We start from the raw sequence: 11,644 nt of genomic DNA on the forward strand, positions 1-11,644 counted from the left end.
GTGGGTGCTCTTCCTCTCCGCCCTGGAGCTCTTCCTGCAGGACCTGCGCCAGGCCCACCGCCTCTGCCGGCTCTTCTCCCTGCAGGGGGGCGGCCCGGCCCTGCTGCGCACGGGGCTGGGGGCCCGGCGAGGGGGGGGCCCCGAGCAGCCCCCGGCCCCGCCGTGCCTGGAGGAGGAGATGGAGCAGGTGAGGGCCGTGCTGGCGGAGATGGAGAGCACAGCCAACATCCCCCTCTGGACGGTGGAGGCCACGCAGGCGGCAGGGCCGGGGGATCTGGGCGCAGCCTCCACGTCCCAGGGGCCGGGGCCTCGTGCTGGGCCCTGCTGCAGGGTCCTGTGAGCCAGGGCAGGGGATGAGGTGGCAGGGCCAGGGCCGGCCCCCCCCGCTGGTGCGGCACAGCTTGGGGTGGGGCAGCCCCGCATGCCCCCACCGCCCCGAGAGCTGCCCCCATCACGCAGAGCGAGCGGGGCTGCCCCTGCTGCGGAGCGTTAATAAAGCCCCCCTGACCCCACGGGTGTCCGTGTCCCTCCCTCTCCCCGCCACGCTCACAGAGGGGTGCGGGGCTGCTGCCTCGGGACCCCGGGGACGGGGCGGCCCACCCGCGGCAGCCCCAGCGCAGCTGTCCAGCACCGCGGGATGTCTGACTGCAGCAAAACCTTCAGGCTGACGGGAGAAGAGTTATAAACGTGCGTTTATTTATACATTAACCGTAGCTCGGACTCCAAAATTAACTTAAAAACAGCCTATGATACAGAAAGGCGCAGAGGGGGGCCGGACAGGGACAGAGGGGGCGGCGCAGGGAAGCGGCGGAGCAGGGGTCAGGTTTCCTGGCTCTTGGCCTGCTTGGCGTACGTCTCCCGCAGGTACTTCTTGAAGGCTGAGGAGAGAGGGGGGCTCGGGGCTCAGGGCCGGGCAGTGGCACAGCGGGGCCGGGGCCGTGCCGCCGCCCCCCGGGGGAGGGGACGCCGCCGGGCACTCACCGGTTTGGTTCTTCCACAGCTCGGCGGCGTGCGTGTTCAGGGGGCTCTCGATGTTGGGCTCTGGGGACAAGGCCTGGGTGAGCGGGGTCCCGCACCGCGGGTGGCCCCGTCCCGGGCCCCGTCCCCGCGCGGACCCACCTGCCAGCAGGCTCTGGATGGAGAGCAGGATGGTGCGGACGTCGTAGAGCGCCGACCACTTGTCCTTCAGGATGTCGAGGCAGATGTTGCCCTGGGTGTCCACGTTGGGGTGGTAGCAGGGCGTGAGGAAGCGCACGGTGGGCGCGTTGTAGGGGTACCCGCTGGGGAACTCCAGCGACAGCTTGTACCGCAGCTCCTCGTACGCCTGCGGGCGGCACTTAGCGGGCGCGCGGCACGGGGGGGGGCACGGGACGGGACTGGGGGGTCCCCGGGGGGGGGGGAGGATGGGGACGGGACCGGGGGGGGGAAGGGGGACGGGACTGGGGAGTCCCCGGGGGGGGGGGGGGAGGATGGGGACGGGACCGGGGGGGGAAGGGGGACGGGACTGGGGAGTCCCCGGGGGGGGGGGGAGGATGGGGACGGGACCGGGGGGTCCCCGGGGGGAGGGGGGGGGAGGATGGGGACGGGACCGGGGGGTCCCCGGGGGGGGGTGGGGGGAGGATGGGGACGGGACCGGGGGGTCCCCGGGGGGAGGGGGGGGGAGGATGGGGACGGGACCGGGGGGTTCCCGGGGGGGGGGAAGGGGAGGATGGGGACGGGACCGGGGGGTCCCGGGGGTGCCGCTCACCGTGCCGGCCGCGCCGTCGATGGTGCCGATCCACCTGAAGAGGTTGTCGGACTCGGGGAAGGCGGAGATGCCTTTGTCACCGGACATCTGCGGGACAGCGCCGTCAGGGCCCGGCCGGCCCCGGTTCCGGCCCCGGCCCCGGCGCCCAGCCCCCACTCACCATCAGCGCCATCAGCTCCTGCTGCAGCCTGCGGGGGAAGCGCGCGTTACCGGCACCGTTACCGGGCGGATAACCAGTACCGGGCCGTTACCGGCACCGTTACCGGGCGGATAACCAGTACCGGGCCGTTACCGGGCGGCTAGCCGGTGCCGGTACCGTCGCCGGGCGGCTCCGGCGGGCAGCGCCGCCGCGCCCCGTCCCGGCCTCACCTCTTCCCCACCGATCCGCGGGCGGCAGGGGGCCCCGCCTCGGCCCCTTTCCGGGCGGCGGCGCTGGGCAGGGCGGCGGGGTCGGCGTTCTGCGAGGCCATGGCGGCTCCGGGCGGCTCCGTGCGGCTCCGCTCCCGGCCCCGGCCCCGCCCCCCTCCCGCGCGCGTTTGAATGTTTCAAACCGGCGCCGCGCGGACCAATCAGCGCCCGGCCGCCCTGGCGCCGGCCAATCGCCGCCCGCCGGGGACGCGGCTGCCACGGAAACGGCGGGCGGCCGCGGCCCGCCCGCGAGGCGCAGGCGCAGAAACGCGGCGTCTGGCCCCGCCCCCCGCGCGGTCTTAAAGGGGCAGGCGCAGGAGGCGGGTGCGAAGCAGCGGCTTTATTTAGGGGGGGGGAGGGGAGGGGGGCCGCGGGGCCTCAGGGCGCGGGGGGGCCCTCGGGGGGCGGCGGCGGGTCCCCCCCGTCGCGCAGCGTCTCCATGTACTTCTGCATCTTCTCCGTCATCCACGCCGGCGGGACGAAGGGCTTCAGCTCCTCCAGCCGCAGCTCGCCAGAGTCCCTGCGGGCACAGCGCCGGCGTCAGCGGGCACCGGGGGGGGGCACCGGGCCGGGGGGGGGGCACCGGGCTGGGGGGGCTCCGGGGGGGAGACATAGGCCAGGGGCCGGGGGGGCGCTGGGGTGAGGGGGCACTGCAGGAGGGGCACCGGGCCGGGGGGCACCGGGCCAGAGGGGCACCAGGGTGAGGGGGCACGGGGGGGGGGCACCGGGGCGAGACACCGGGCCGGGGGGGCACCGGGCTCGGGGGGGACCGGGCCAGAGGGGCACCAGGGTGAGGGGGCACGGGGGGGGGCACCGGGGCGAGACACCGGGCCGGGGGGGCACCGGGGGGGAACCAGGCCGGGGACTGGGGGGGCACGGGGCCGGGGGGGCCCCGCCTCACCTGTAGTCGTCGCTGGCAGCCAGGTCGCGGATGTCCTCCTCCAGCAGCAGGTAGGCCTGCGCGGGGCGAGACAGGCGCTGGGCATCGCCGGGCACGGCGGCACCGGCACCGGGAGCGCCCCCCCGCCCCGCCCCAGCAGCACACCGCGTGGGTGCCCGGGGTGCCGAGCACCCGGGAGCGCCCCTGCCTCTGCCTGTCCTGCCGGCCGCCTCCCGCGGCGCGCCGACGGCGCCCGGCCTCGCTGCTCGCCCGGCCTGAGCGTACTCACCATCTTGCCCCCAGTGGCCCTCATGTGCTGCTGCTCTGCCAGCCAGTGCTTATCCTGCGGGTCGGCTGCGTACTGCAATAAAGCAGCAAGGACCTGGCTGAACGCGGGCGACGCTCCCCCCCGCTCGGACCCCCCTCCTGCTGGGACGGAGCCCGGCCGCTGCCTGCGCCTCGCCTCTGCGGCGCCGCGCTCGGGGGCTCGCGGAGGGAGGGCTCAGCCCTGCCTGCCCTCTCCTCGAATCGAAGCCTGGCTGCAGGCGAAAGCAGCTCGGAGGCTGCGCCACGCCGTCGTCTGTCGGTGTGCTGGCCCGACCGTGCGCGCCCTGAGACGACAGACGGGGGCACGGGGGAGGAATAAACAAGCGAGCCAAAGCACGCGCTCCCGGTTCCCATCACAAACTGCTGCCGAGCAAACCCCGAGGAGGAAGCATCCTGCCGTGGTGTCTGACCTTAAAGAGGTGGGGATGCTTGATGTAGAGTCGCCCTCTTGTTCCTCCCATCCCGAGAGCTCTGAAAGAGGAACACGAGGGGGGGTGTTACACCCAGGCAGAGGGGTGCTGCGGCGGCACAGGGACACCTCCTCTCCTCCCCAGCCCTTCCTACTGCTTCCGAGGCAGAGAAGTGAAGTGACGGGAGGAGTCTTACGGGCTCCTGCCTTGGAGACACCACCCTCCATCAACAGGGCCATTCCTTACTTGTTTGCTCGAGATCCCAGCACAAAGGTTGTGGTTTCAGTCAGTCGGGATGGATCCCACTACAGAGCAATTGGAAAAGGGGCAGCATTAGAAATGAAGCTGGTGCCAGCCAGTGCTCCACGAGCCTCAGCGCTCTGATGGGGAACCTCAGAACCGCCCCTTGGTTTGGGAGGGAGGGAGGTAGCCGCAGACCTCTGGATTGCCGCAGAGGAGGGAATCTGCTGTTATCACCCTGGGCTGATCTAAGTGGTTTCCCTCAGGGGAAACGCTTGTGGGATCCTCCTGGCTACTGCTATGGCTCGCCCTGGGTCTCCTAACAGCTGTACCACACCACAGAGCTACAGGCTACAGTGTCTGGAGGAGGCAAGCAAAGGCTCCCAGGCACTTCTCTTCTTGCTTCTCTCCCGGCACTGCAGCGGCCCGGCGGGGCACAGCACAGCCTAGGCCTGTCCTGAGCTGCCACCGCAGGCAGGGCTCTGCTGGCGGAAGCGAAGGGGAGGAGAGGGAGAGCCCAGCGGCGTCGGCCAGCCAGTACCTTTGGTCCATCCCTTCTCACGGGCTCAGAGACTTTGAGCTTCCACCTAAGGGGAAGGAAACCGAAGTAAGGATGGGTCCCAGAGGGATCAACGCAGGCAGACACCACGAGCTCCCAGCAGCAGGGAGCTGAGCTCCAGCCCTTCCAGACCCACTCACGCCTTCCACCTCTCTGCAGTGCCCGCCTCCAGACCCTCACCTCTGCTGCACATCCTCTCTCCCCCCAGCTGCCAGGGTCCCCCCACTGCCCATGAACCGTCCGTCTCACAGCTCACTGAATCACCCGTCAGGACCCGTCCAAAACTGCTTCCCGGCAGGCCTTTGCCTCCTGCAACTCAACCTCAGCCCAAACCTTCTTGCCCTCTCACGCCTCCCCGCATCTCTCCATGGTGCAGGGCAGGAGGACACCGCAGGGTTTCCTTACTCCTTGTCTCAGCTGGTCTCGCTCCCCGCCCTCCCCCCAGAGCTCGGGGCCCGTACTCACGCAGCCATGCCCGAGACCCCGCGATCATTCGACAGGCTCTGTCCTGGAGGCCGTCCCTTTCTCTGCAGGGAAGAGTCTCTCATCAGCACAAGGTGAGAGAACCCTTTTGTCTATCTGTCCCCTCTTCGGGAAGCCGCTCTTTTTACCACGCGCACAAATGCTGGCTGGCACAAGAGCAAGCTCCTCTGAGCCATCACAGAAGCCACTCGCATGCATTCGTACTGTGGGAACGGCCAGGAGTGAGGCACAGGCCTTCCCAAACATAAGTCCCTTGGGGAAAACTCCCCTACCTTTTTGGGAACGGGGCTTCCTCGACGATTCAACTCCTCATCCAACTGTCGGGCACGCTGGAAGAGGAATGGCAATAATAGGGACCGCGCCTGGGGTCTGTGGTGCTCTGTAGGCTCCCCCTCCCGCCCAGCCTAACGCTCCCAGTTTCAGCTCCTCACTGGCGCAGCTGATGGACAGGAAGGTCTCGGTGACAGAGCTCTACTTTGCTGCCCTGCAGCTTTTTAAGAACAGTGCTGCGCAGCCCACTGAAAGCACTTCTGTAGTTTGACAGACAAGGAACAGGCAGAGAACAGAGCAGTTCCAGCCCCTTCACTCACTCCTCCCAGCTCCTACAAATCACTGAAGCCTCTGGGAACAACAATGACTTTTACCTTTGGTCCTGCCTGCTCATGGGGCAGCCTGGGCACAACCTTTTTGCCATCGGAGAACAGCAGCTTGGCCTGCAGGAAGAGAAGGAAGGGTTACCTGGTGGTGGGTTAAGAGGGGGACCCGCCAGCACCCCCTGCTTTACCCTGTGAAGGCGATCTGCGTGCGGAGGCACTCGCTCTGAAGGGAGGGTCCCAGCCACGTGAAGTTTAAAGGCTACGGCTAAGGATCTCGCGCCCGGCTGACCACGAGGGCTGGCCACTACAGAATCCGACGCCTCGGGGGTGCCTGCCCCAGGGCCCCCACCCGCCCTGTTCTCGGAGCGCTGCCACGCGCGCTGGTGCCCACCTGCTCCAGGCAGCTCCGACACGTCTCCTGGATGAGCTGCTCGGGGTCCACCTCCTCCCCGACGTTATCGCGCACGTTGATCGCTGCCTTCTGGAAGAACTGCGGGGGGGGGCACGAGCGGGTGAGCGCCCCGCAGCCAGGCCACGCCGGGCAGCGCGGGGCCCTGCTCCCGGCCCGCACCCGCACACCAGCACCCGGCGGCCTCACGGGGCGGCCGGCAGCGCGCGGCCACCCCCGCGGCGCTCACCTTCATGTACTTGTTGAAGACGCCCCGGATCTCCTCGTTGATGCTGGGCTGCAGCACGGCCCGCAGCAGCTCCATGGACACGGCCGGGTCGGTGAAGCTGCGGGCGGAGGAGTCAGGAGGGGGGGAGCGCGGGGACCGGCCCGGCCCGGCCGCCCCCCTCGCCCCCCGCTGCCGGTGCCGGTGCCGTACCTGGTGGTCATCTGCGAGCGCCGGCCGCGCCGCTGCACCTGCCGGTGCTTGATCATGATGTTCCAGGGGCTCTGCGGGACACAGCCGTCAGCCGCCCGCCCGCCGCCGCCCCGCCGCGCCCCGCCGCCGCCCCGCCCGCCTCACCGTGCCGCCCGGCTGCTCCTCGGCGCCCCCCGGGCCCTCCTCGCCCGGCGGCCCCGGCTGCTGCTCCGCGTCGCGGGCGGCGCCCATCGCGCCCCGCTCCCGGCCCGCGGCCGCGCAGCGCCCGGAAGGCCCCGGCCCGGCCGCGTCATCGGGCGGCGACGGGCGGAAGCGGCGCTGCCACGGCACCGGCACCGGCACCGGGAGCGGCTCCGGGGCGGCGGGGGGGGGGGGTTCCGCGTGCGTGTACGGAGGGGGCGCTCACCGCCGGCCGGGCCGGCCTCGCCTCGCCTCGCCTCGGCCGGGTCCGGGTCCGGGTCCGGGTGCGGGTCCCGGCGCCGCTCCCCCCCCGCTGCGCCCCCGCCGCCGGTGCTCGCCGTGCCCGGCCCCGGACCGGAGCCTGACCCTGACCCGGGAGCTGGGCGGGCCCCGGGCCGGGGCTGGCGGCGGGGCCGCGCCGTCCCGCAGCCGCTGCTGGGCCCCGTGCCGCGGTGCGTGCCCCCGGTGGCACCCTGGAGGTGCCGGCGCCCCCCGCGCCGAGCCCCCCGAGCGGCCGCCTCCTCCCGGGGCCTCGCGTTCGTCCGCGGGGGCGCCTGCACCGGGCTCTGAGCCCTGCCTGGCCTCCCGGCCCCGTCAGCTGCGAAGTGCAAAACCCAAAGCGACGCGCGGGGCTGGAGGAGCAGAGCTTTCTGCTGGAATAACCATTAAAGTTCCCCGTGGCAGGCGAGCTTGCTGTTGTGTTGGGCGTGTCTCTTTGTTGCTTCCAAGATAAATGAGGTAAATCAGATAAATAAACGAGACTTAGAGACGCACAACGTTGAGGCGTCTTGTATTCAAGGGGAAGCTGCTGTAGGGGTGATGAAGAAATACCGGGTGCGTATCGGCAGCGTGCTCGCGCTGCCACTGCCAGCGAATTGTCCCCGAACGTAGCTGTCCGTGCGCCCCACCTGCCTGCGGTGCAGGAGGCTCCTGCCTTCGTCCTCCCCTCCCTGCCCGTGTGGCCGGGTTGCTTTGCCCGGATGAGGTCAGGCGGTTACACAACGCAGACCTGCCGTGTGGCCGTGCTGGTCACCGTGCTGCCGTGGCTTCATTTTTGTCAGTATTGGGCTTTTTACATGCAATTTTGGTTGCTCCAAAGTATTAGCAACTTTATTTGCACAATCGATGAATACACAAATTCTGTTCTTCCTGAATACCTACTGAGGTGGTTGGCTGTTGCTTGGTGGTTTGTGTTCGGTTCCCTTTTTTTTTTTTTTTTCCCCTGCAGTAAATCAGCAGCAGTGGATTCGCAGAGGAGGAGGAAGGAATACTGGCCCTAGGTGTCTGGTCGGAGTTCTGCTCGAGCACAAAGCAGACGTTCCACGTGCAGACCTGTCGGCTGGGAGGTGCGCGTGCCGGTACTGTAAGGTGACCTGAGATACGGAGCCCTGGGTCGTGCTGGAGCTGCGCAGCAGTGCCCGTCAAAGCAGTGCCTTCGGTGTCCCCTGGGAGCCCTCCTCAGGGAGCCGCTCTGCCGCTCAGGTCACGCCCGTGAGTCACGGCTGCTCGCACCGGCTGGATTTCACCCCGCGCCTTAGTCACTTTTTGAGGTAGAGAGGAAGTAGATAGGAATCTGTGGCTGAAGAATAATGGAGATAATTGCAGAGTTATCATTACCAGCCCCTGCAACGTCTCTCATCCGGAGCATTTGGAGGCCGGCGTGTGTCAGTGCCGGCTGCGGCCGGTGCCACCTCTGGGCGCTCGGGTCCGGTCGCGTGCCAGGCAGAGACCGGGGAGCTGTGGTCACCGAGGGGCTGTGCAGGGAGCGACCCAGCGCTCTGGTGGCTGGAGAGGGGCTTTAGGAGGCAAATCTGGCATGCTCTGTGTAACCTGGCTGTGGAACTACGGCATTTACACCTGCAGAAAGGTGACCCTGGATTTTTGGGGATGGATTTTCCAAGGCACGCCAGCTCCCCGCAGCACCCGGGCCATGCTGGGGGTCCCACGGCAGCGCCGCATGCCCGCGGGCGGTGCGGGAAGCAGCAGGGCGCAGGGGCGGTGCAGTGCGGGGCCCTGCTCAGCACCGCCGGCTGCAGCAGCAATGCAGCCTGGGCACCTGCCCGGGCAGACCCTGGGGCTGTGACGCACGGAGTGCGGGAACGTGGCAGACACGGGAAGTTTGCAGGGAAATAGCACCGGAATTGAGTCACGGCCACAAGGAGTGGAGGAAGCCTGCACTTAGAGCACGGAGCCTTCCTCCCACGCAGGTTGGGCAGCACACGGGCCCTGCACCTTCCCACTTCCAGGCACGCAGGCCCCGCGCTGCCCCGCGCGTTGCCTTTTGCAACTGGCTGTGCTGCGGCACGGAGTGTTCTGTCTGTCAAGAGAACTTTTTCCTTCTGTTTTTAAAGCATAAAAAGTTACAAAACCAACAGCGCAAACGTGTGCGTGGAGCGCTGAGCTCCTCGGGGCGATGGGACGCTCCTTCACGCCTTCCAGAGCACTGCTTGGAGCTGGGAAAGTGCCCCCCAGGGGGAAAGCACTTTTGGCATCATAAACGCCTGCGAAGGGGAAGATGCCTGCTAAGAACAGACCAAAGTGGGCCTCGAGGGAGGGCTGGGTCACGGCCTCAAGCGGCGGTAAAGCCTCCGGGGGCTGCCTGCAGCGTGCGGCCGGGCTGTCCAGCATCCTCTCCCACTGCTCCGTGGCGCCACAGCTGGGGTGCTGCCGGCGTCCCGAGCGTCTCCGGAGTGAGCGGCGTTGCGGCGGGACGTGGGAGGTTCCCGGGGCCGCCTCCTCGGCCCTCGCCGCCTCTCCCAGGGGGGAACCTTAAATCCCCGCCCGGCACCGCCCGGGCACTCGCGCCGGCAGCATGCGGGCGAGCGGCAGCCTCCTGCTGGGGCTCCTGGCCCTGAGCACCCCGCTGCACGCCGCGCCTGCCGCAGGTGAGCACGGCACGCCCCAGCGCCCCGAGGAGACAGCCTGGGTCTTGGGTGGCGCGTGCTTTAGTGTCTGCTTTAACCCTGGCGTTTACGAGAGCTTTCTGCGGAGGGTTGCAGCCCTCGTGAGGTTTAACCCTTGCTTACGTCTTGTGATCTTTGAGTTCTGCCAGACGTTAAAAGCCGGGCAAATACTGCTAAGAGTGTCTGCTGTGTTCCAGCCGCCGAGGCTCCTCTCGCATTCTCTAACATCCTTCTGATGCTGTTTCGCCTGGTGCCATCGGCTGGGGCCCCACTTGCCCTGAGCACCAGGAGGGTGCAGCCTGGCGCTGCCCAGCCCCAGCAGCTGGTGGGGCCGGGGGCTGCTGGCGCCGGGTTTTTTTTATCGGGGAGTGTCCGGATGGGGGATGGAGCCTGCAGCCACGGCGGTGCTGGGGAGATGCTTCTCCTGCCTCGTCGGGCAGAAGCAGCTCCCTTGGCAGAGCCCAGGGCTGCCGTGGGCTGGACCAAGCCAGAGGCAGGAGCGAGACGAGACCTTGGCTGGGCAGGGGGCAGCTGAGGGGGCTGTCACCCGTGGGGCCCCAGCCACGACTGCTTTGCTCTGGGCATTTCTGCATCAAAATGAAAGCAGGCAGCTGTTAGAGCCTGAACGGGACAAGTGCTGTGTCCACGCACACGGGTGTCCCCTTGGCTGCCTGGCTCCCTGCTCGTGGTGTGCTGCAGGCACGCTCCCAGCCACCCCCTGAGGGTGTGCAGCCTCGAGGGGAGCACGTGTCTGGAAGAGGGGAAATTCCCTCAGAACCATTTTTTTTTTTTTTTTGTCTCTTCCCCTCGGGAATAATGGCAAACTTCCTAAGAAATGAAAATTGCATTTCTTTCTGAATGAACAGTGAACTGATTTTTAGAGCAGTGTTTAAAATTCTGCTGAGCCTCTTCTTCCAGAATGCTCCTGTGCTTGCTGCCACTTGGGCTGTTTTATTTTAGAGCTTAAACTACTGGGCAATAACGGCTCAGCGTGGGCCAGATGGGCTGTTGCTCTGTAATGAGATGCTGGGGCCATTGCACTCTAATGGAAACGCGTCTGCAGAAATGTCTTCATCGTTTTCTGAATGTTCTTCTCTAGAAACCTGAATTTCTTTTGGTCTTGGTTATAGGCTGTTTTAAAGCTTGTGCTATAGCTCACCTTTCTCCAGCAAGTCAGGGGTTTTGACGCCTTCATTTCTGATACTTCGGTCCCGTTCCCTGTTTTAGAGAGCTGCCGAGAGGCGGGCGATGCACGGCAGCAGCGTGTTGCGTGCTGCAGCTCCGTTTCTGGGCTCGCTTGTTACTGCTTACCGGGAAGGCGTGCATGCTTGCTTCGGAAACACGCTTAGCAACGTGCCTGTGCCCTGGCTGAGCACCACCTCGCACATTCATTCTGTGTTGCGAACTGTGTTGCTGCTGTCAGTATCTCACCCCTCTCCCATTTCCTCCACCCCTCCTGCAGCGGCTGCCCGGGCGGCTCCCGCTGGCACCCAGGGGATCTCTGGGCGCTGACGGCCCCGTTCTCTTCCCACCCAGGGGTGCCCGGAGCAGCCTCCGCCGTCCCCGCGACTCGGCCGCAGCCGGAGGACGCCCCGCGCCGGGAGGAGCCCGACCCCGCGGCTGGGGGGCAGCAGCCGGGGGCAGAGCGGGGCAGCGCGGAGCAGCGCCCGCACAGGGCATGGCCGGCGGCCGCCAGGCCTGTGCCAGGGACCGGAGCCGAGAGCGGGGGGAAGCCCACGCCGGGGAGCAAACCTCTGCTGCGGGAGAAGCCGGAGACTGAGAAGAAACCCAGTGCGGGGAAGAAGCCAGCGTGCGGGGGGAAGGCGGAGGCTGGGGAAAAGCCAAAGACTGTGTCAAAGCCAGGAGCAGCGGGGGAAACGCAGAGCGCAGGGAAAACGGAGAGCAGGGAAAAGCCGGAGGCTGGGGGGAAGCCGGAGGCTGGGGAGAAACCTGTGGTGGCAGAGAAGCCAGAGGCAGGAGGAAAACCAGAGGTTGGGGGGAAGCCGGAGAGTGGGGAGAAGCCCGAGTCGGGGGAGAAACCCGAGTCTGACCATGGTGACAGCGAGGAGGGTGATGACAGCGAC

The 11,644-nt window shown here is 67.5% G+C and overlaps 2 protein-coding genes across 3 annotated transcripts; both read right to left on the minus strand.

The window, feature by feature from the left end:
• Positions 1 to 674: 674 nt before the first annotated feature.
• Positions 675 to 2,277, minus strand: UBE2C (ubiquitin conjugating enzyme E2 C). Its single transcript, XM_035567171.2, has 6 exons — positions 2,117 to 2,277; positions 1,908 to 1,935; positions 1,748 to 1,834; positions 1,120 to 1,324; positions 982 to 1,041; positions 675 to 878 (listed from the first exon to the last, which is right to left on the minus strand). Exons 1-6 carry the CDS (start codon positions 2,215 to 2,217, stop codon positions 820 to 822), a joined length of 540 nt encoding a protein of 179 aa, XP_035423064.1. The 5' UTR covers positions 2,218 to 2,277; the 3' UTR covers positions 675 to 819.
• A 245-nt stretch (positions 2,278 to 2,522) lies between these two features.
• Positions 2,523 to 6,750, minus strand: DNTTIP1 (deoxynucleotidyltransferase terminal interacting protein 1). Of its 2 annotated transcripts, XM_035567149.2 has the most exons (13): positions 6,622 to 6,750; positions 6,478 to 6,548; positions 6,289 to 6,385; positions 6,042 to 6,140; positions 5,699 to 5,767; positions 5,327 to 5,383; positions 5,037 to 5,098; positions 4,554 to 4,599; positions 4,019 to 4,077; positions 3,773 to 3,833; positions 3,325 to 3,396; positions 3,057 to 3,112; positions 2,523 to 2,675 (listed from the first exon to the last, which is right to left on the minus strand). In XM_035567149.2, the coding sequence occupies exons 1-13, from the start codon at positions 6,706 to 6,708 to the stop codon at positions 2,534 to 2,536; spliced, it is 978 nt and encodes a 325-aa protein (XP_035423042.1). In that variant the 5' UTR covers positions 6,709 to 6,750; the 3' UTR covers positions 2,523 to 2,533. The 2 variants fall into 2 exon arrangements, with proteins under 2 accessions (XP_035423042.1, XP_035423043.2); XM_035567150.2 differs by lacking the exon at positions 3,325 to 3,396.
• Positions 6,751 to 11,644: the final 4,894 nt, after the last annotated feature.

The sequence above is a fragment of the Cygnus atratus genome, chromosome 16, assembly GCF_013377495.2.
Source record: "Cygnus atratus isolate AKBS03 ecotype Queensland, Australia chromosome 16, CAtr_DNAZoo_HiC_assembly, whole genome shotgun sequence".
Lineage (NCBI taxonomy): Eukaryota > Metazoa > Chordata > Aves > Anseriformes > Anatidae > Cygnus > Cygnus atratus.